This window comes from Dama dama, chromosome 22, assembly GCF_033118175.1.
Source record: "Dama dama isolate Ldn47 chromosome 22, ASM3311817v1, whole genome shotgun sequence".
Taxonomy (NCBI): domain Eukaryota; kingdom Metazoa; phylum Chordata; class Mammalia; order Artiodactyla; family Cervidae; genus Dama; species Dama dama.
In genome coordinates, this window is record NC_083702.1 from 3,149,174 (window position 1) to 3,173,111 (window position 23,938).

At 58.9% G+C, this 23,938-nt stretch overlaps 1 protein-coding gene across 2 annotated transcripts in view; it reads right to left on the reverse strand.

Moving 5' to 3' along the window:
• TBC1D22A (TBC1 domain family member 22A) overlaps positions 1-23,938 on the reverse strand; it is a 260,985-nt gene that overhangs the window by 11,977 nt on the left and 225,070 nt on the right. For both annotated transcript variants that reach the window (XM_061124319.1, XM_061124318.1), the window contains one exon: positions 9,288-9,383. In XM_061124319.1, the coding sequence (XP_060980302.1) occupies positions 9,288-9,383 (96 nt within the window). The remainder of the gene's footprint in view (positions 1-9,287; positions 9,384-23,938) is intronic.

Here is a 23,938-nt window from a genome sequence, read left to right on the forward strand (position 1 = left end):
CCAGCTCCCGCAGACGGAGCCCCAGGAAAGCCTGCCCGCGTGGAGAAGGAAAGAAGGGGGTGTGGTAGAGCCCGCGGCTCCCTGGTAAGGGGCAACAGGGGTCCCGTCTGTCTGCTGCGGGGGTCCGGTGTCCGCCAAGCCCCCGTGTCCCATCCACTGGCCCCTCGGCCCCGCCTGCCTGGTGGAGGATTGGACGCACCAAACAAGAGGAGAGCAAATATTTCCTCTTTGCATGAGGAATTAAAAAGATCAATGCAACTCCTTCTGTGAGCTCTGTCTCAAAAAACAAACACCCCAAAGTTGAATCGAGAAATCCTATCGTGTTTGCCCTGAAAATCCGCAAACTAATTAGGGTAACAAAATGAAAGTTCCGTACAGATCAAGGGCTTTTAGGATTGGAAGTGGATGGCAAGGCAGAGTTCTTCGAGCGCTTCCATCTCGTTTCATCTTATCTCTATTATTTATGAGGCTCAAGGGCTGAGGCCTTGGCGAGCCCAGGACCCCGTGGCCAAGCTTGTTACCGTCATGCTGAACCCCCCGCCCAGGGCCGAGACGGCTGAGCCAGGCCTGCGGGGCTCGGGGGCGGGAGGTGGTGGGAGCATGCGCTGTGTTGTCACCTCGCCTGGACCCTGGCAGCCCCCAGCCCAGGGCCCGGGGGTGCTGGACGGTGCCCGCGCCCTGCCCGTCTCTGAGCTCCTCTCGGGTCCTGGCCCCCAGGGGGGTGAGGCTCAGCGGCCTCTCAGGGCTCCTGAGTCCTGGGCTCTCTGTGCCCAAGTCTCTGGGTGAGAGCGGGCGCATGCATAGCCTCACCCCCCGAGAGGTCTTCTGACACCGACCGATGGGAGCCTCCCAGGAAGGGCCCGGGGCAGAGCCTGGGCCACAGCTGGCCCAGACGGGGCAGTCGCAGCCCCAGGGAGCTGGCATCCAAGCCCCGCGGTCCCTTCGCTTACTCTGAGCCTCGTTTTCCAGCCTGGAAGGGGGACCACTGGCCCCCCAATCCACTGGCTCCTCTTTCCCTGCCCAGGTCCTGTTGTGGCAACTCCACTGGTGACCTGGACAGCCCAAACCCGCCCCTCTCCCACCTCTCCCGACGGAGCGGCCCCATCAGGACGGTGCTGGCCAAGGGCCCACTCTGCGGCCTGGGAGGCAGGCTGGCCGGAGCCTGCTCCCCTCCGGGCAGCATCCCCCCTCCCCCAGCACAGAGCCCGGGGCCTGGGGTGCATGACGGTCACACGGGAACCAACACGGGGTTAAATGAGCAGAGAGGACCCAGAGCTGCCGCGAGGCATAGGGGCTCCTTCCGCAAAGGCGGCCGGAGCTGGGGAGCATTAGCCCCGGGTGGCAGGAGGGCGGGGGGGACACGCTCTCCCAGCCGTCAGTACCGAGGCCATTTCTTCCCGTCCCGGGTTTACAGGGAGAGCCGCAGGCCTCGCGGGCTCGAGTGGCCGCTAAGCCTATGGGGTCAGCGCCCTCCCTCCAAGTTCCACCTCCTGACAAGCCTGAATCAGACCTGCCTGAGGCCAGGCAGCCTTCCAAGGATCCGGGGCCCGTCGGCGTCCCCGAAGGTAGAGCGTCGCTGACCAGCCAGCCGGACCACCCCATCAGCGCGTCCACGTGGGCCCACCCAGGCCTGGGCGGTCTTGTCTCCATGGAGATGCGTTCGGGCGTCCGCGGGAGGCGGCAAGATGGAACGCGTGACGGCTGAGGGGGCTGCAAGGGAGACGTTTTAATAAGGCCCAAGATGTAATTACATTACTTCGGGGACTGAACAGATGAGCTTTTCCGAGTCTATCTGCCTTAGATATCAAACACCATTAATGAGATAATAAGGGCCTTTCAATTAATGATTTGAATGGTGGGTGTAATTTTTTCTTTAATGGCAAGACTAATTCACAGCAGAAATGAGCAGGGAGAGAGACCCTGGCAGAAGACGCTGCTCTGGGCTGCCCTCCACTCACCTGCAGGGCAGGCTGGTCCTGATGGAGGCTGGACTGGGAACCGGCCGGAGCAAGTGCGCAGACCCGGGGATGCAGGCACCCAGCCAGGAGGGAAAGGAGGGAAAGGGCGACCCTGCTGGGCTTGCGGCATCACCTCCACCCGCGGAGAGGGAGGGAGGAGGGGGAGGGAGCACTCCCACGCACACCCCTCCCTGCACAGTCCCTCCCCGGAGGATCCCGACTCCGCCCGGGGGCGTCTGACACAGAAGCCCGTGGTGTGGCAGCCCCTTCTATCTGCCAGGCCGACTCTGGGGGCCTGTCTCACACTCGGGCTCTGGGGCCTGGGGACCCCAAGCCGCCCTCAGAAGAGGGGCTCACGACCTGCCTGGTCCCGGACTGGGCACTTTCAGAGATGCTGCGTGACAAACAATTACAACGCGGCCAAGCTTCACGTTAAACACACCTTTTCATATGCAGACATAAAAGGATTTTTCAAATTTCACGTTGAAATCATTTAGCGGCCAGGAATTCACCTCCGAGCAGCTAAGAAGTCCTGGTGTGTGCCAGAGACTGCCGGGAAGTGACGAATTCCCACCCACAACAATGCTCAAACATCACCTTTATGCAAAGGTGAAGCTGGACAGGAAATGAAATGAGCGGGATGTCATGTTTTACAGACGTCACCTAAACGACCGTGGGGTCAGGCGGCAGGGGCCCTGGCCCAGTGAGAGGGCAGGGGCAGCAGGCAGGCGGGGCGCTGGACTTTCGGAGAAGCTGCCGCTTCTGATAAACCGCATGGGGACGACTCCGTGACGAGCTCAGAGAGGATGGGGTGACGCGGCTGCTCAGCCCGTGTCCAAGGATGACAGGAGGGGGCGGAGTGAACCCGCGAGCGGCTCCCGCCGCCCTGGGGAGCAGCGCGGCCAGGCTGGCGTCTGCCCAGGACGCCGGGGACCCAGGGCCCAAGGAGAAGCGCGGAGACCCCACTCCCCTTCCTGCTTGGGGGGGTCGCCGTGCAAACAAATCAGGAAACAGCAATTGGGAAAGACAGGCGGACACAGAGCAACGCTAGATCGAGTGCTGCCCGTCACGTGGGAGGGAGGCGGGGAGATGGAGTGGCTTGCTTATGGTAAAAGGGCTTTTAGAACTTCCTGGTTTTTAAAATTTATATATACATAAATAGCTTTACTAACTTTTTTTTAAAATTTTGAGGCATGGGATTGGGGTGAGAATACACGGGGACAGTGCTGACCCCATAATCCTCCCCCTTTTGAAGGTCCTCTAGTGACCCTCACCTATGAGTTGATGGGAATGGCCGCCCCGGAAGGGAAACTGCTACACGGACCAGCAAGAGTCCTGGGGATCCTGGGGCCTCCCAACATCCATGAGGGTCTCCTAACGTCCGTGAGTAACTAAGAAGCCAGCACCAACTCATCTCAGCTCTTAGATCACGGGCAGGCCAGGGCTGGGGGGCACTGAGACCCCTCAGAGCAGGGCCCCACCCGCCCCGCAGAGCCCGAGGATCACCAGCAGGGCGTGCCAGCACTCAGGCCGGCAGAACCGCAGGAGAGAAAGGAAAGTGAGCCTCTGGGGAGCGCGTGTGGACCGCCCGCTCCGGCCATTCGCTCCGGGACGCACACCAGCACACTCAGCCCGGGGCGGGGGGACCTGGTGACGGGCGGGCTCTCCAGGCGGCAGTTAGAGGCCTGGGAGCAGCCCCAGGGCCACCAGGCCCGGCCCGGCCCTGAGTTCCAGCAGCTCATCTCCTGGAGGGGACGGAGCCCACAGCAGAGCGGGCTGATTCAACAAGAGCACAGCTGCGTCTGCGGACGGTCCTGGGACAGAATCGACTTTCCACAGCCTGGTGCTCACGCTCATCACTGTTCTTCACACACCACCTGGGAGAAGACCGCAGCGAACAGGCCCCCGGGAGGGGGTGTGGACACACACCTCCTGGGAGACGACCGCAGCGAACAGCCCCCAAGCAGGGAGGGGACAGGAGCCCAGGGGCGGGGGGAGGGACAGCTGAGGTGACAAGGCCCCTGCCCCCCGGGGGGCTGCCCTCGGGGAAGACAGAGCACCAGGACGTGAGGTGGCGGGGCGGGCAGGTGGGCCTCCAGAGGACCCCTCAGGGTCAGCGGTCCCGGCCTCCCTCCGCGTGGGGAGGGGCTGGTAGCAGAGAGGTCCTCCTGTCCCAAAGAGAGCGCCCACCAGGCACGCGGATCACAGCCAGGCACGCGGATCGGCCAGCCCAGCGCGTGGACGGTCATCCTCTCTGCAGCCCAGCCCCTCCTCTGGGGCCAGGACAGTGCTGTTGCGGCCACTCGAGTCACCTCAGCCGCCCACAGGGAGGGCGTGGCCGCCGTCAAACACGCACGGCGCCACCGCCCCCCACAGCGACGGGGCCGCTCAGCCACCGCAGGAAGCCGGACGCCGAGACCATGGCCACGACGGTGCTCAGGGATCCAGGCCGGCTCCACGTGCGGCCACCGGATCATTTCCTTCCTCCTGAGCAGGCTTCACAGCGCCAGGGAGAGCCTACCGCTCTTCCGGGAGGACAGGCCGGGCCCACCATCCTCCTGCGGGGCTTGGCCCAGCATGTCCGCGGCTTCCCAGCATCCTTCCTGTGCAGACGGACCACTGGCCCAGGTCAGGCTCCCCTCCACCGGGGGCAGAGCGGCCTCGGGGACAGGACTCCCTGCTGGAACCTCAGGGCGGCCGCAGCCAGGGCCCAACAGTGCGGAACTGACTGCTCCTACCTTCCGCGCCCCCCCGCCTACCTGCCTGCGGGACGTGAGCACACAGCTGTCGCCCGGCCACGCACCCAGCACCGGGCAAATCTTCATTCCTGGGCTCCACCATCTCGCCCGGGACAGCTCGCGGCAGTGGGCCAGCATCCCTGGAACTCCTGGTCAAGAAGGTGCCAGCAGCTGGCCCCACCCACGGCCACGCACCCCCCACCCCCGAACACGCGTGACCCAAGGGAACACAGAACGGAGCGATGCGCTTAAAGATCGCTCTTCAACTGACCCAATTTTGTCTTTAAAATGCCTCGAAAGACAGAGAGAGACAATTGATCTTCATGCTGGCATTTCCTGACATTTGGTGCATCAAATGAACACAGGCTGAAACACAAAACCATGGAGCGTTAACCCATGGAAGGCTGCTCAGCGGGCAGTTAGCGCTGCCCACCCTGCCCCGCGGCCGTTCCTACCATCCAGGAGAAGAGACCAGGCCGGGAGCTGACTATGCATCGGGGGCCCTAGGGCACCGGCCAAGACGCAGGGGGACTTGTCCGGGAGGGGCTGGAGCCCCGAACGCAGGTGAGACAGAAGCACGTGAGTGAGAGGAGGCGCGTGAACGTCCCACCAGACAGCAGGGCCACCTCCGTTTCCACCAGGCAGCCGGACGCACTGGACAACCGGGCCCCGGGGGACAGAGGGTGGGAAAACCTTCCAGAACCTTCCCGTTGCGTCCGCTCCCTGGCTTCAGGGCAGAGGGAAGGGCTACAAGGGGCGGGGGGGCAAAGGCGGGCGGGGCACCCCCTCAATCCTCCTCAGGCTCATCTGACCAGCACCCCTCCCTGATCGGCACACGCAGCCCCAACCTCACCCACACACTTCCCTTTCGGAGCAGGCGGGTACCCGACCCGCAGATCCTCGGTTTCCTCCCGTCCCCGCCCAGGCCCCGTCCACCCCGGCCTGCCTGCCCCCCACGGGCTGAGGAGTCCTGACACAGAAGCACAGGCAGGGCCCGGGACGGGGGCCGGTGGGGACATCAGAGCAGACAGATGCCCCCCACGGCGCCGCCCTGGCCCGTCCCCACTCGGGCCCCGCTGAGCGGCGGTCACAGGAGACAGAAGGGCCCGGGCAAGCAGAGGCCCCAGCGCGGGGACGCGGGGCGTGGGGACGCAGCGGCCACCACGCACGCACTGAGCCCCCTCGGGCCGACTGGGGCTTCCGGACTGGGCCCTGCCCTCGCTCACAGCCTCCCGCGGCTGCAGACACCACGCACGCGCAGGGAGCTGTTTCTGCCCACGAGGCGAGTCACTCGTCAACAAACACGCAGCCACCGATGACCTTACCCGAAACGTTTACAGACCTCGGAGCTCCCGAGGGCCGCAGGGAGAAGGTCCGTGATTTCCGTGGAAGCTCCACGCTCTGTTCACCACACGTTGATTACTCTCCCCACTGAAGAAAAGCAAGGTGAGCGTGCGGCCACCTTGTGCACCTAAGGGACGTGCCCTCCTCTACGTCGAGAACCCGATGCCAGCTTCCATGTGGGAGAAGCTTCCCAGGTCACAGAGCATCTCTGCTCCCACACTGCTGGGTCACACACCCCAGAGATGGCCGTGCAGTAGGGACCACCCGCCTGGGTGCTCCGCTCCCACAGCCCCCCAACAGCAAGGCCAGGGCCACCCAGCCCTGCAGAGGGGCTGCAGTCAGACCTCCAGCCCCGACCCCACGCCCTGGAAGGCCAAACTAAGCTGCCTAGGCTTCTGGATAAAATAGAATGATCTCCTGGGGAGGCTCGATGTCAGCTGCTTCGTAAGCTGTGCTTAAGAGCCAGCAGAGGAGCAGGCAGCACCAGCTCCCAGCCTGCCCTTGTCCCCATGGGAGAGGAGGTACCCTGACTTCCAAAGGTGACTTCAGCCACGTGTACCTGGGTGGTCGGGGGGCCTAGGCCACCCACCTGCCCTGGGCCCCGAGTCCCACTCTGAAACACCCCACAGGGGCTGGGACGAGGTCAGTGTGCCAGGCGCACCTCCAGGGGACACAGGATTGGACATGGGGAGGCTCCTCCCCGAAAAGACCTTCCAGAATCTGGTCAGAGAAAGGCAGGCGGAGAGGGGAGGAGAATCAGGCCCTCAGCGCGGGCTCGGACCTCCCTGGCGCTAGGAGGTGGGAGGCAGGACGCAGGTGGGGGAGGAGGCGGTTCTGGACGCCCAGGGTGCAGTCTGTGGGCAGTGTGCAGACGGATGCGGTCTGTGCAAGGGATGCGGTCCCTTGCATGACGGATGCCACAGCAAGCTCCGGGACCAGAGCTCAGGACAGGGGTGACCGTCCACTCTGCAAGGGACCTCCCTCTAGCCAGGGCACCCAGCAGCCCTCATGGAGGCTCATGGAACTGGACGCAACCAGACCACTGGCCCGGGCCAACTTCACTGAGCTTCTGGGAACTGGATGCAGAAGCCATGCCCATGCCCCACCCCCCAGCACCTGCACCACTGGGCCTTCCTCCTCAAGATGCCCCTCGGGAAGTCACTAGTCCTGGAGATGACACGGCGGCAAACCACAGATCTGCGCAGAGGGAGGCTCTTGGAGCCTTCTCCAGGTATTTCTGCAGCTGGACACCCAGGCCGCCTCCCGTGGATGCAGAACCATTTTCCTGAAATGTCACAACTGCACACACGATTGCCCTGTGCCCACCAGGGCCCCAGAGGTGCTTTATTTAATTTGTTTTCTCTTCTCCTTGCCTTTCCCACTTAGTTCAATTCCCCACATCACACTGAGCGTTCACAGCCTGGCCCCCATCCATCCCCACGATAGCCAGGCCTGAGTCTAATCTGAGTTGGGGGGAGAGTGACTCTCGCTGCTCCTCGGAGTTGTGGCCGCACCAGCTGCCAGGCTGTGCCAGTCCCCTGGCCCCAGTGAACCCCGAGGTAGGTGAGCAGGGCCCTGAGAGGCTGCAAAGAGTCCCCACCAGCCGCCCGTGTGGCACACTCCAGTCATAACAGGCCAGCAGGGGCGGACGCCGTCCTGCTGGGCACCTCTCCTCCCGCCCAGAGCAGCTCCTGGCGGCCTCAGGCCCTGGCAGCACTGTCTCCGTTTGGGAAGCAGGTGGCAGAAACTGCGGGCAGAGGGGCAAGGCCCCTGTGCGAGGTCGCTCGGTATGGTTCCAGGCCCCTGTCCCCAGCCAGAACTCAGCCGTTTCTCAGGCCCGTGAGGCTCAGCAGCCGCCCAGCGCTGGGATCTCGAGCTGTCCCTAGGACGGGCCTTGAGCTCGGGCACTCTCAAGCGCTCTCACGGCCCCCTGCTCTTTCCTACCCGCCTCTCCCCACCAGGCGGGCCCCAGGGCCGCGGGGAGGGAGCAACGTTTGCCTGGGGCCTCCCGGAACCGTTCCCCAGTCAGAGGCCCCAGCAAAACCGAGGCGGGAAACCCTGTGACAGCGTCAGCCAGGGACCCAGGCTCCTGCGTCACCTGTCGGCCAGGCAGGTGCTGGCTGGGTGCAGGCGTCGACGCTGGCCACCACCGCCAGGGAAGCTGGCCCTTCTCCCTTCATGTGAATGGTCCAGCCGGCCGGCAGGCTCTCCCATGCTGGCATGGATGATGGCCCCTGGGGAGCCTGGACCAGCGGCCTGCATCCACTCCCCACACCTGGTCACCGGGGCCGGCGCCTGCCTCTCTCTACACCCCCATGTGCCCGAGCGGAGTGGGAAAAGTGATCTCGTCCTCCTGCTGACCACCTGGAGGCAGGGCGGGCTGGGCCCCGGGTTCTGCGGGCCGGGCAGAGGCCCTCCCTGCCCGGTGTCTCCCGGTGGCCGGGATGGAAGGCCTGGGCAGTGGGGGCGGGGAGGGGGGGCTGGCCGGGTCCTCTCCACGGCCCCCAGTGGGACAAGCAGGGCCCGTGGGGTGTCTGACAAGCAGGGGGCTGAGGGGCACAGGTCTGCTATCACCACGCTGCCACCCGCGACGGCGGGGCCTCCTTCCCTCCTTCAGTTGGAAGAAGAGGGGCTCAAGGAGGTGAAGGGGCCAGAGGGCGCAGGGCCTGACCACGGGGGTCTCCTCATCGCACCCCAGATGGCCCGGCCCTCCCGGGGATCAACGCCACACATGACCACACGGGCACTCTTTGGGGCGAGGACGGGCAGTCACTCAGCCCGCCTGGAGCCCCTGGGTCGAGGGAGCACAGAGCCTCTAACGAGCGGGGACAGAGCCGCTGCGGAAACGTGGATCAGAGAGGCTAAGCAACCAGCCTGGGGTCACACAGCGCCCAAGTGCCGGGCAGCCAGGCTGCTTGATGACGTGCCCACCCCTTCCCTAACGCCCCACTCCCTGTAACCATCACGAGGCTCCCAGGGGCCCCCAGGCCCCTGGGGCACAGCAGCGGCCCAGGGGGTGTTTCTGGGGAGCCTGTGACAGCAAGCTTAGCAAGCTGGTGTGGACACAGCCCAGGCCCCCCGTGACCTACGACCCCGGCCACGGGGTCTCAGCCTGCAGGTCAGCGCTGACCACGGGTGGCACGTCCCAAAGCTCCTCTGTAAACAACCCTGAGAACTAAAGCTAACTCCCCTCTCTCCCCCCGCAGGGGATCACACCTGGGGTCTTCCTGAAAAGGCATTTACTTACTTGAAAATCTCTTTCTTCCAGTATTTCTTTCCTCCATCTCACGAGAAAAGCAGCGCACACGTACAGGTGGAAATTGGCGAAGCCCTCGGGTTCCGACTGCAAGACAGAACAGTGGAGAAGGTCAGGGCCAGCGGGGAACACGGAACCAGCCAGCTGGCGCGCCGGTACGCAAGGCCTTCGCTCCTGACTCTCGTCTCATTAAAACAAGATGGTTTTCTCTCTGATCGGCGGCCAGACACGGCGGACGTGCAGGGCGAGCAGGCCCCGTGGCTTTCCTGCACGGATGATGGGCAGTGATGATAGAAGGCCGATCTGAGGGGCCCCCACTCCACGCAGCCCCGTGGGAGGGGGGCCCCCACTTTCCCCAGAGGCTTATGTCTTGGCCCCGGCCAGGAGGCAGGCAGCAGAGCAGGCACCCGGCCCGGGCACTGCCTGGCCACGACACTGACGGCAAGTGTGGACGGCAGGAACGCTGCAGGCCCCTCCCGCGTGGTCACCTGGACCCCTCCTCGGCCGCTGCCTCAGTTCAGACAAACACCACCAGCATTTGCAGCTAGGGTCCCCTGGGTGCCACCTGAACTGTGTGACAATTGTTTACAAAGTCAAAAATATAAAATAAAATCTACATCGCGTAAGAGAAAGATGGGAAACATCAGGGGCACTCAGGGAGAGGCTGGCGTGTTAAACACAGCGCTCAGTCGCCTAACGTGACATTCAAATGGAGACCCAAAGAGGGCCATCCGTGCAGACATCAGGGTGGGGGAGGAAGGCAAAGGCCCTGAGGCTCAAGGCTGCCTGGCAGGTTTCAGACCCAGCGAGGAGGTCAGGATGGCTGTCCTGGGCCCCAGTCCAGCTCATCTCACTCCCCAAGGTCCTGGGCTGCATTCCCCAGTAGGAAACCAAGGCCCTCTTTCCGGCTGCTTCTGAGATAGCCTGTTTGTCTTGGATGTTCTGCGTTTTCCTTGTGATATTTATTCTGCTTGAGCTATCCTGAGCGTGCGGAGCGTCCAGCAGTTTTAGAAAACCGTCACCCATGCGCCCATGCAGACGTCTGCGAGCTCGCTGTATTTTCTCAGAACCTTGGTGAGGTGGGTGTGAGGCCTTTTCCCTGTGTTCTCCACTTCACCCAACCTCTCTGCTCATAAGCTCCACCTCTCGTCTCTCCAGGAGATGCACTTTCTTCAACTCTGTCTCCCAGTTCACTAGTCGTCTCTTCAACTGGATCACAACTCCTGTCCGGCTCATCTGTTACATCTGAAACGTGCATGGCTTCTCCCACCGGCTTTGTAAATTGTGAGTTTCCCTCTCCTCCCTCTTTCTCGCTCACTCTGTCCCTTTTTCATCACTTTGAACATGCTGAACTTATCTTCCAGCACCTCGCAGGGGAACTCTGAACTCTGCGGTCTCTGCAGCGCTCTTTCTGCAGCCTGTTCTCTCTGCTGAGTCTCACTCTTGGTAGCCTGCCTCCTCGGACTTCAGTGATTCCCCCTCTTGGAGCTTGTGTTTGATGAAATAAATCTATTGTTAAGGCAGGACAAAAAGTGTTTAACATAAAATTCTCTCTGTCTGGGTCACTAGTCCTCACTGGCGTGCGCTGTGCATTTACACAGGAACCAGACCTCTCAGGGGACACGGCCCGCCTGCTCCCCCTAACAGCAACTTTCTCCTGGCACCAGCAAGGTGCCTCCTCAGGAGACAACAGGCCTTAACCCTGTAAGGGGGTCAGGATGACCTACCACTTGCCTCGTACGCGCAGATCTGGAGTAGGTAAACTGTCAATCTGTCATCTGATGTATCTCCTAATATATAGCTGTGCGCTAGCTTCTATTGGGAGGAACAGTCCTCAGAGCTTTCTGAAAGACTGTCTCCCAAGTCATTATCCTCAGGTGGGCCTGAATGAGAGTCTCCACGTCTTTCTTAGCATGCACGGTAAGTTGTTTCAGTCATGTCTGACCTTGCAACCCCACAAACTACAGCCCACCAGGCTCCTCTGTCCACGGGATTCTCTGGGCAGGAATCCTGGAGTGGGTTGCCATTTCCTCCTCCAGGGGATCTTCCTGACCCGGGGATCAAACCCTGATCTCTTACATCTCCTGCATTGGCAGGTGGGTTCTTTAACACGAGCGCCACCTGGGAAGCCCCTTTTTTCCTAGATTGACTATTCACTCAATTTTTTGTCGACATGTTCTTTGGAACTTCTATCTGTTGGAAGTCTTTGAGATATGCATCAAGAATGATTTTCTTTAGGGAAGAAAAAAAAGAATTCGTATTTGCTTCTGCCAGAAGCTAAAGGCCTTCGCTATTATCCCAAGACTGGTTTCAACTAAATCTTCAGCTTGAAATACTGTAGACAAGTAAGCGAAATGAATTGGGACTGCAAATCCGCTGAGAGCAGGGCTGCGCTCAGAGGCTCTGAAGGGAGGTGCTTTCCTTCCCTCTCCCCTCACGGCCACAGCCGAGGCCGACGAAGGCGAGCGGCAGCACCTGCTCAGCCCTGGACAGGCTCCAGGCGAGTCTCCTGCCTGGGGCTCCCGGCCGCCGGGCAGAAGGCCTGGGAATCACCTGCCAGGAGCCTGCGGCGAGCGCTTCGCCACTGCTCCTTACCTCGCTCGATTTACATTTTCTCGAGACTTCTGGTCTACAATCGCCTCTCTTCTTTAACGTTCTGTTTTTGAAAAAAAAAAATACACCAGCATCCTTTGGCGTATCCCGCAACGGAGGGGCCTGCTAACTTGGTTAATAGCCTTTACTCTGCCCTGGGAGTGCAGAGGTCAGCCTTAGGCCAGCCCCTGGACCCACCCTCACTCAGAGCTCAGGAGGTGGCTGCAGATTCTGCATCCTGTAAGACAGCGGTCCCCAGCTCCGGGCTGTGGGTCTGTACCTTCAATCAGTGGCAGCTCCAGGTTCAAGTGCGCAATAAACGCCATGCGCTTGAATCATCCCAAAGCCATCCATCTGGTCCGTGGAAAAACCGTCTTCCACGAAATCAGTCCCCGGTGCCAACACGGCGGGGAAGTGCCGCCACGAGGTTCCCCAAGCTGGTGAGCAGAGCGCAGCGTGAGCCACGCGTTCACGGGAACACAGCGTTCGGGGAAAACGGAGGTTTACAGCTTCACTTAAGTGGATTGTTTGTCTTCAATGACTTGGTAAATTACACTAAAATAGCAATTTAATAAATAAAAATTTCATATCCTAATGGAAAGTGGGCTTCTGCTTTAATGAAGCTTAACCTGGACAATAAATATCACCGTCAGCTGCCCAGAGCGGGGAGAGACCAGGAGGCAGCGGACGCTCACACATCACACGGCCCACGGCCAGGGCCCCCTCGGGATGGGGGTCTCCATCATCTTCGGGATCCGGCACCTACAATCGGGGTCTTCCCGACTGGTGTGGAACCAGCCACACAGACCGGCCATTTCACAAGCCCGGGGCAGGCGGGAGCACGCAGCACTCTCCAGGGACCAAGGATGTGTCCCTAGGAAGCCCCAGGGCGGGGCTCCTGATGACCACAGTGGTCATCCCCAGTGTCCCCGGGAAGCCCCCAGGGCGGGGCTCCTGATGACCACAGTGGTCATCCCCGGTGTCCCCGGGAAGCCCCCAGGGCGGGGCCCCTGATGACCACAGCGGTCATCCCCGGTGTCCCCGGGAAGCCCCCAGGGCGGGGCTCCTGATGACCACAGCGGTCATCCCCGGTGTCCCCGGGAAGCCCCCAGGGCGGGGCTCCTGAGGACCACAGCGGTCATCCCCGGTGTCCCCGGGAAGCCCCAGGGCGGGGCTCCTGATGACCACAGCGGTCATCCCCGGTGTCCCCGGGAAGCCCCCAGGGCGGGGCTCCTGAGGACCACAGTGGTCATCCCCAGTGTCCCCGGGAAGCCCCCAGGGCGGGGCTCCTGAGGACCACAGCGGTCATCCCCAGTGTCCCCGGGAAGCCCCCAGGGCGGGGCTCCTGAGGACCACAGCGGTCATCCCTAGTGTCCCGGGGAAGCCCCCAGGGCGGGGCTCCTGAGGACCACAGCGGTCATCCCCAGTGTCCCCGGGAAGCCCCCAGGGCGGGGCTCCTGAGGACCACAGCGGTCATCCCTAGTGTCCCGGGGAAGCCCCCAGGGCGGGGCCCCTGATGACCACAGCGGTCATCCCCGGTGTCCCCGAGAAGCCCCCAGGGCGGGGCTCCTGATGACCACAGCGGTCATCCCCGGTGTCCCCGGGAAGCCCCCAGGGCGGGGCTCCTGAGGACCACAGTGGTCATCCCCAGTGTCCCCGGGAAGCCCCCAGGGCGGGGCTCCTGAGGACCACAGCGGTCATCCCCGGTGTCCCCAGGAAGCCCCCAGGGCGGGGCTCCTGAGGACCACAGCGGTCATCCCCAGTGTCCCGGGGAAGCCCCCAGGGCGGGGCTCCTGATGACCACAGCGGTCAGCCACGGCGTGGGGACCATTTCAGAGCCGGCTCTGGGGGGGCCTGGCCCAGACCAGGCCATCCAGCCGCCACGCACTGGGCCAGGCTGCACACCCTCCTCTCCTGCCTCCCCAGGCTTCAGACAACTTGGGAGGAGAAGGAAGCCAGGGAACTGGCAAGGCTGCTCGGCAGGAGACGGGCCGCATGAGCAGGGCTCGTGCGTGGGGGCTTATGCTGGGACAGGAGGGGCACAGACACCAGCGTCTCGTCCTCCTACAGCCCCGGGGAGAGGCGGACGGGGCAGTGGGGAGCGCCCTGCCACAGTCTCAGCCCCCCGTCCCTGTGATCCTGCCACTGCTCGGCTGGAAACCTCCCCCTGTCAGAGATTCAGCGGAAACGGCCCCTCAAGGCATCCAGGGCCCCATCCCACCGGGCCAGCCTCCTCCCCAGGTGAGCCTCCCTGCCGGCCTGTCCCTGTGCTCACCACCTGCACCCACAGCCCCAGCCGTGGGCCCGGAACCAGCACTTGGGAAAAACCCCTGCGAGCCGGGTGGCTTCAGAAACCAGGTGAGCCTGGTCTGGACAGGCTTGTCAGAGTCCGGCTCTCGTCCCGGAGCCCAACTCCATCAGCCCACAGGCGGGGGACCCGGCCGCGGCGTGGAGGGCAAGGACGTCTGGTGGGACATGGGCAGAGCCCGCCAGTCCACAGGGAGCGCCCCCGGCCCGCATGCCATCCTCCCTGCAGTGGAGGCCACGCTCCAGCCCCCTCAGGCCGCCAGGCAGTCTGCAGAGCAAACACTCCGACCCTTTAACAAGCGGGCCAGGGATATTTTCGTCAAGATTCTGATGGTTCTGGTTAATACAACAAGAGAACATTCTGGCAAATCATGTTTCAGATCATCTCAATGTCACTCTGTCTTACTCGCTAATTAAGAAAACAGGGCGCTCTAGGACCAGACGGGGTCACAGTGCCAGGGGCTCTGGTGAGCACCATGAAATTCCTGGTTTGTTTTCCGCACTTTACCAAGCTCCTTTAGGCAGACCCTGCAAGGCTCACGCGTAGGGGAAGCGGCCGGGCTTCTGCTGCCCAGCACCAGGGTGGCGGGGGCTCAGAACACGCTGCTGGTAACATCAGGCCGACAGAACGGCCGCAAGGGAGGCCAGGGCTGCGGCTGGACAGCAGTGTGCTGTCCATCACCTTTTTGAAAAATAAGCCTGGAAGCAGAGTCTCCTACCAAATGTTCACCCTTGGAATTCTGAGGCTGGGGAATTCTGGAGGTCAAGGAGAAAACACTGTTCCTATAACAAACACCATGTTTAAAAATCATAAACCTCTCTAGCTGAGGAAAAGACAATTCACAGAAGATCCCGGATGCACTTGGAAATGACCATATCAAAGCCCCATTCCCATTCCAATCGGATCAGACATCCAAAATCTAATGCTAATGTGGACATCTGTCTTTGGCAGACAAGGGTGGGCAGACCAGCTGGGGAAGAAAAGGATTATTTGATAAATGATACTGAAATAGCCGGCTACCCATACAGAGAGAGTAAAATTAGATCCCTACCTCATGCCATAAGCCCCAATTCAAAGAGGATTACAAAGAAGCCCGCAAAGGTAAAACCTTAAGAGCGTAAGCATCAATTAAAAAAAAAAAAACAGTAAATTTGACAACACAAAAATTTAAAACTCCTCTGTGACAAAGGAACCAGAATTATGGTAAATGTACAAGTGACGGACGAGCAGACACCGCCTGCAACGCACACCTGACCGCAGAGGGCTAGCAGGCACGACGTGCGTCTTCTTATAAAACCCGCCTGCGAACCCGTAAGGAGACAAGTGACCTGCTAAGAAAAGCAAGCCAAGGAGGTGAACACACCTTGAGTGGTCAGTGAAAACGGGACAAGCTGCTCACACTCACGGGTAAGCAGGGGTGCAGAGAGCGAGATGGGCAGAAGGAAGAAGTCAGCTCAGGTTTTTCAAACGGGTAAAGCCTAGGAACTGTGAAGACTGCAGTGTACAGGGGAGGACGTGGACTGAAAGGAACTCTGCACGTGCTGGGGGCGGGGCCTGGGAGGGCACGCCTCACTGGAGGGCGTGTAATGTCGAGATGGCCACCTCCTGTAACCCAGAAAAGCCCCGTCTTACACCGGGCACCCCCTGAGCCAGAGGGTGAGGAGACGTGGGCACGAACGTTAGACTGCGCGCTGCTGGCAGCTGCAAAAGACTCAGAGACAGCTCAGATGTCTTTCAACAGGAGAGTGGATGAGTTATAACACACTCATACAGTGTGAAACTATAAAGGCTGAAAATGAATGAAATACAACGACACCCACCAAGATGAGTAAGTATTAAAAAATAAAGCTGGAACACAAGCAGCAAGTCGCCAAAGAATATGTGTGATGCCGTTTATAAAAAGTTTCAGAATATTCATTAAGAGCATACAAATTGTTTATGGATATATATGTATGTGAAGAAAATGAAAAAAAAAAGCACATGTAGAAATTTTATAAAAACCAATTTCAAGGTAGTGGTTATCTCTGGAGAATGAGGAAGGAAGCTTCAATGGTGTATGTGAAATTAAATTTTTAAATAAGTAATAAACGATCTGAAACAAAAATGATGAACGAACTGTCAGATTTGACACAACTGGGTAGTCAGTACACAGGCATGCACTGCGTTATTAACTGTACTTTTCTCTACACGTAAGACTTTTAAAATATATATAACTAACAAGGACCTACTGTGGGCTTCCCCGGTGGTTCAGAGGTGAAGAGTCTGCCTGCAGTGCAGGAGACACGCATCTGATCCCTGGGTTGGGAAGATCTGCTCGAGGAGGGCATGGCAACCCACTCCAGTGTTCTTGCCTGGAGAATCCCATGGACAGAGGAGCCTGGCGGGCTGCAGTCCACGGGGTCACAAAAGAGACACAACTTAGAGGCCAAACAACAACAAAGTGAAAGTGAAGTCGCTCGGTCGTGTCCGACGCTCTGCGACCCCGTGGACTGCAGCCCGCCAGGCTCCTCTGTCCATGGGATTCTCCAGGCAAGAGCACTGGAGTGGGCTGCCATTTCCGTCCCCAGAAACAATGAGGCCCTGCCGTATATGCAGCACAGGGGGCTCCGTTCAGGGCTTTGCAATGGCCGATACGGGGAAAGACGCTAAAAAGCGGGGCTGTGTGCACACGTGTGATGGACTCATACGCGTGAGGACTCACACGTGTGATGGACTCACGTTGCTGCACACAGAAACACCGCAGTGTAAACCAACTAGACTCCAACAGAGAATTAAAAGACCTCTTACAGTCAAAACAGAAGAGAAACACGGGGGGCTACCTGGCAATGGTCCCTTGCAGGGCCGCTGAGTGCGGGACCACTGCCTCCTGGGGCTCTGGCCCAGCTCGGGGCGTCATCGGGCCCCAGGGTCCCCACTGTCACTCAGACCCTGGCCTCGGTGGCCCACCCCCTTGGATTCTGACCTCTGTCAGCCGAGGCAGGGCTGCTGGCCCGTTTTCACCCCCAGGGAGAAGCCTTGACTTTTGAGAGAAGCTCAGAGGAGGAGAACGTAACGCAGCCCAACTGTCCCTGGGTCTCTCGGCCCTTCCCTTCTCCCCCAGCCACTGGCTGGAGGCGGAGGATGAACCCGGATGCCTCCTAACGTTGTGAGTTTTCTGCGTGTCAGGCTCTGCGGTGGATCGAGGTTTGCTTATAAAATGACAGAATGGAAGTTTGAAACGACTACACGATTAGCTAAATGCAAATGAGCTGTGCAAGAGACACCCTTTTTGAAAATCAGGCAATCAGGCAAAGAAACAGTTTTCCTTCTATTTTTTATAATAGAGAAACGGTGATAAAAGGAACAATTTTTCACCTTTAATTGCATCATTAAACTTTCCTTATAATTTTTGGCCCTGAAATAAAACCAAGTGGCCTTCTGGCACAAGAGATTTTCCCGAGCATGTGTATTTACGTAGATGGATTTCTGAGGCCATTCAAACGATGGGAAGTGTTCCCAGTTCTTTGTGCAGATTTGAGAGCACCAACTTCAGCTGTGCCAGCAAAACCCCCGTGATGACTTCCTTTGAAACATTCATCACCGGGCCAGTGCGTTACACAATTACCTACCTCGGATGCAGAGCACGGCCATCTTAAAATTCACACCGCCACCCGCGCATTTGGGGCCTGGCTCCATAATGGAACTGTAAATCACATTTCATTATGCAGCCGGGTCTCGAGGCATAAACGAGCGGGTGCCCATCCAGCCGGCCTCACGGTGACTGATCTATTATCTCCACGCCAGCCTCTATTAGCTCTCGCCGGATACTCATTGGCATGTGTCTGTCCACGTCTCAGGGCATTCCCAACGCCTGGGTGACAAAGGTCACAGCCCGTCAGATTCATGCCGGGAGTCACTGGCTGGACGCTCCTCCAGCAGGGAGGGCTGGTCTGGGAAAGGGACAGTGACCCACCTGTGGCTGCTCTGACGTATCAATAATTCCCAACTCTGAGGAACCTTTTAAAGCTGGAAAAACAGCACCAAATAACAAAGAATATGAACAATTCTTTTAAAGTTCCTAATGAATTGTTACTCCTAGGGTAGATGCTATATCAGGATTCTCTGGAGAAACAGGACCACAAGGATGTGTGTGTGTGTGTGCGCGTGCACGCTGTGTTGTTCCAACACACACACACACACACACACACACACACACACACACACACACACACACACACACACAGATTGACTGTAGAAGCCTGGAAGGACCAAAATCTGCTGGGGAAGTCTAGCAGGCTGGAGACCCGGGGGACAGCTGATGCTGTTCGACTGCAAAGGCCTTCCCTTCTGGAGGCAAAACACTTCGTGCTCAGGGGAGGTTGGCCTTTGTTTCATTCAGGCCTTCAGCTGATTGGATGAGGCCCACCCATGCTCTGGAGGGCAGTCCGCTTTATGCAGAGTCCACTGATTTAAAGGTTACACTCATCCAAGTTATACAGAAACATCCGGAACACTGACCAAACATCTGGGCATCATGGCCCAGCCTGGTTGACACACAAAATTAACCGCCACCCAGATCATGACCCATCCATGATCGGGAAAGGTGTTATCTAGTGCCACGTTCCTCGGTCCTCTTAGACGACAAACGGGTGGTTTAAACATTCAGTTAGTCGACAGAAGGGTCGACAGTCCCTGAGGAGTGACAAGCTTCTATGGTTCCGATTCACAAGGGAGGATTTGACCCTTAAATGCAGAAAGGCCGCCAGTGAAAGCCAGTTAAGAGCCAAACCAACAGTGGCTCTGCTTCAAACATGTTGGCAAGCCCCCAGCACAGGCACTGAAGCAGACCGCGCGCCACTCGGGCCCTGGGGCACGGACTGCCCGTCACCTCCAGGAGATGTCTGGGGGAGGGGGAACCACAAGTTCATGCACCATGACTGTCGCACTGCCTGCAAACGCGTCTCCTTTATGGATGAAATCAAAGACATTGTTTGAATGCTGCTGTCAAAACCCCATGAATTACACAAGCTCTGCAGGACTGCAGGGCTAGAGCCAGCATGGTACAGTCAGTAACCTCAGCTGCCCGTGTGAGGGACCCTCCCACTCCCCAAAGGTAAATACCGCACCCCTGACGGCCTGGCGTCTTCGTGAGACCAAGGACCAGTGCAGGTCTATGGGCACCACCTTACAGGCCTTTTTGCTAGGCCGTCCAACCTGAGGACCTGTGCTGCTGTTAACGTTTGTCAAGGACATTCTTGGCAAACTAAAAGGAAAAAGATCCTGCTGTGGGTCCTGATTAGTTTTTCTTTGAAGCAAGAAATGACATCACACCAGTTAACGACTCAAAGCTTCAGTTCTCTCTGTAGACGGAACCGAGCCAGGAGAGCAGAAAGGTCAGAGAGAGGGAGTGAGCTGCAGCTTCTGGTGAACGAGCCAGACTCCCATCACAGCCCTGCGATGACACACGGCACTGCCCGTCACTGGACCAGCAGGCCGGCACGCCTGAGCGTCCACAGGCTTGGCCAGGAGCACGTGGGCAGCACACCCTGCCTGTCTGGAGAGCGTGCTCAGAACCGGGACCCCCACCCCGAGTCAAGCCCCAGCCCCGCCTCCCCCCAGTCTCTCCGGAGGCTCCCCCCATCTTGGCCTCCCCTCCCCGCCCCGTCCCGTGGCCTCCCTTGACTAACCCTGAGGCCTGTGCGGTCTCCCTCCTGGGCTCACTGCTCTGTCCCCCCAACACATCAGGTCATGCCTGTGCAGCTCGCTCCTTAGAAAGCCTCCCCCGCTGAAGACACGGGTCCACGGGGACCCCTCTGCCTTCCCAAGCAGGGCAGCAGGCCCACCCCAGCTCCCCGCCGGCCTCAGCCGCCACGGGCTCATCTGGGGGGACAGAGCGCATGTCCACTCTCTGGGGAGAGGGTGCCATGTCTACGTGCACAGCACCAAGCCCCGCAGCCGGACGGAGTCCAAGAATGAAGCTGATACACCGATGTCTGTCGCTGTGAGCAAGAGTGTGAAACCTCTGAAAGACGGACAGACAGCTCAGCTCCCGGTGAACTCAGGCTCCTCCATGTGAAGGGAGCGCTGGGCCGGCAGATGCGCTCTCAGGCCCCAGGGCGTCAGGACAGGCCCCAGGGTTTGCACTGCAGGGGCAGGACCCGGAGAGGGCCAGCGCCACACATGCGCCTCCAGAAGTGGGGGGTGGTCTCTGGACGCCCACCTCTGTCAGCATCCCCACTTGGCCAGCAGCCTCAGAGAGGGTCTCTGTAAACTCTCGTTCTGCAGCAAACGAACAAGGCGGATTCCCAGAGCAGAGCCATCGTGGCCTGCCGGCCCCACAGGGCCTGTGTCCCCCTGGACAGGGGCAGACCACGCATTTGCTACAACAAAGCAACAAAGGACATGGGTTTGGGCCAAATGTCGGGTTTTCCACCTCCTGGACTGGGGTCCCGGAAGTTACTCAGGAGGGGACTACAGGAGCAGATGGCGGTAGCGGGTGTGAGTTCATCCTGAGAAATCATGACATCCAGCTGACGCAGAGCTCCCTGCAGGCAGCAGCCGGGCCTCACGTCCCCGCGTCTTCACGCTGCTCAGTGCTTGGCACCAGGACACGTGCCTCTGGGTGGACAAGGCTCAGACGGACCAACAGACGTCCGCTCTGAGAACAACGCAGAAGCAGAACCCATCTCCTGGTCACCGGCCCAGACTCTTCATTCTTAACCAGCTGCCAGCAGGCTGTCAGAGAGTCAGGTCTGAGAGCCGCCTGCGCTGTGAGCTTCTGGGCACAAGGACCCACCCTGCCCTCTCCTGGGTCTCCCCAGGGAGCTGGCCCAGAGCTTCCACACACAGTGGACATTCAGCAAATGACCAAAACGCTGAGTAAGGGAAGGAAGGCCGTGTTCCCACTCCCAGTTACGGACAAAACTTGTCAGCTCCCAATAACCGAACATTCAAAGGACCTCAAGCACCAACCCGGAGCCAAGACTTACACGAGGAGTGAGTGAAAACTGCTAGTTGTGTCTGACTCTTTGCAACCCCATGGACTGAACAGTCCATGGGATTCTCCAGGCCACAATACTGGAGTGGGTAGCCTATTCCTTCTCCAGGGGATCTTCCCCACCAAGGAATCAAACCAGAGTCTCCTGCACTGCAGGCAGATTCTTTACCAGCTGAGCTACCAGGGAACGCCAAGAATACTGCAGAGAGTAGCCTATTCCTTCTCCAGGGGATCTTCCTGACCCAGGGATCAAACCTAAGTCTCCCACATTGCAGGTGGATTCTTTACCAGCTGAGCTAACAAGGGAAGTTCAGGATTTAAACCAGCCCCCTTGCAAATAAGGCTGCAAATAAGACTGTTATTGCTTCGAAACTAATTTGAGCAGAAAGAATCCACATTCACCTAATGGCCATTCTCTAGGGCATTCCCAGATTTGGCAGAAAACACTGAGAGAGAACAGCGCCTCCTGTGAGCTGAACATGGAAACGCACCCAGGAGTCGGTCCTGGTGTTTACAGGTGATGTGTGGGCAAGCTTCAGAGGCGACCTGGCGAGGGTTTCATTTAGAAATCACGATGGCCTCACAGACTTCAACACTGTCGGGTGTGTTTTAATCCACTGCCATCACAATATTTCCCGATGTTCAACCTGCCTATTTCCAACCCCTTTAAAAATTGGGCTTCTGAGATGACCCCAGCAGTCTTGGAGAAGCCCCCCGCTCTCTCTACGAAGAGATGCTGCAGAGTCTTCTAGAACATTCCTGCCTGACCCTGAGGAGCCTATGTCCTTGTCACAGGAAATGGTACAGAGGCTCCCGGTGGGGGGGCGGGGGGGGCCTGCTTCCCCGGGGTTCATCACTGGACCCAGTAATTTTCAGCGGAGGAAGTCAGAAGAAGGGATTTTACTTCTTTTAAAGAGAACACATCACAAGCTCATACTGCGTCTTGACTTATATTTAAGATTACAGTGCTTTTCCTTCTTTGATTTTATGCTTGATTCTCTTTCCTCTTAGGTGAAAAATCTCATTTCCTATAACATTATCATAGTCACTTATTTGCTTTACCCTAATGTATGTATTTATGTGTAATGTGTGTACATAAGCAATAGTTTCAAGGTAGCACTAATGTTAGCACTAACAATCTGATTGCCAAGTAGAGTTCTAAAATTTTTTGGCAATTCTTTTTGTGCTTGAGATGTATGCTGCGAGGGCTGTGCGTGCAAACTGCCTGAGAGGCTCCTTGAAGTCATTTTTCTCTCTGTCACTGGGGCCACCAACCAGAGATGCAGCGAGGTCCACTTTTTACATCTTAATTTTGTTCATGCTTTTTAAGGCCCGCTTGCTCAGGCTGAGTTTGGCTTTGTAATTGTGAAAAGCAGCACATGACACCGCAGTGAGGACCTCGGCCGAGCTGCGTCTGGAGAAGTCGGGCGGCACGCTTGCCCCCAACACCGCCCCTCCTCCCCCGGAGTCACAGCTTCCCACTGGCGTCTGGCTTACCCTCTCACTGACTTTCTTCTTTTGTCTGCAATATAGGTAAATGCACGTGTGCTCACGAAAACCTGTGTGTGTCTGTCTGTCTGTCTGCCCATGTGTCTGTTCATACTCCCTCAACCAACCGACCAACAAGTGACGGAGCCCACACATGCTGTGCCTTTTCCCTGCCGTAAACTATGCGGCCGAGAGCCCTCCAGCCACACGCGGGAAGCACGCACCCGGGTGCCCACCGCGAGGAGCAGTGCGCCAGCCCCTGGAGCATCAGTCGAGCTGCCCAGGCTGAGGGATGCCCGCGGGGCTGCGGGCCCTTTGCGATTACAGGCAGCCCTCTAATGGGTAGGCCCCATGGACACCGTGTTTTGTATTTCCTTCAGCTTGTCTTCTGCATTGTTCCTGGGCCAGCAGTAAGAGCCCGTGTTGTTGGTGAGAGCAATGATCAGCCCCTGGGTGTTCTTACCGGCCCAGCTTCTGACCTGCTGCGGCCTGCCCTCCCCTCCCTGAGGTCTGCCCGCCCGTCCTACCAGCTCCCCAGACCCAACTAGCGGCTGACGGCTCCCCCTGGGCAGGCACTGGAGAACCTCGGCCCTCGTACAAACACAACTCCACGCACCCAGGTGGCACCAGTGGTCAAGAACCCGCCTGCCAATGCGGGAGACGTTAAGAGATGTGGGTTTGACTGCTGGGTTGGGAAGATCCCCTGGAGGAGGGCATGGCAACCCACTCCCGTGTTCTTGCCTGGAGAATCCCATGGACAGAGGAGCCTGGCTGCAGTCCACGGGGTCGGACACAAGCGAGCGATTCAACAACAAGCACGAACGTTTCTGCAGACACCAGTAGCTCAGGGACGAGGGCCTCGGTGGCTGTTTCCTCACTAAACCATTTGCTTTGAGATAACTGTAGACTGATATTCATGTGCAAGAAACAATTCAGACAATAATAAATACAAAGAGACCCCCTGTCCCTGCTACCTAGTTAGGGGCGGCCCTTCTGATCTGCAGGAAAATGCTGATCAGCTCCCTGGCCTGGGCCCCGGCCTCTCACACGGGGACAGAAGGGCACAGGCTCACGGTCACGTCACGCTCGTCAGATGTCCCACACTCGGCACTGGTGTGCTGAAAACGTTCAACCTGGGGGTACGACCTTATCCTCACTGTGTAAATGAAGATTCACACGCTTTGCACATTCACCAGTGCACACCTATGTGGAGGCGGGATGCACATGGCCTCGTGACTTCCTCTAAAGTCCAGCTATTCTCCCTTCTCTGCGTTCCTG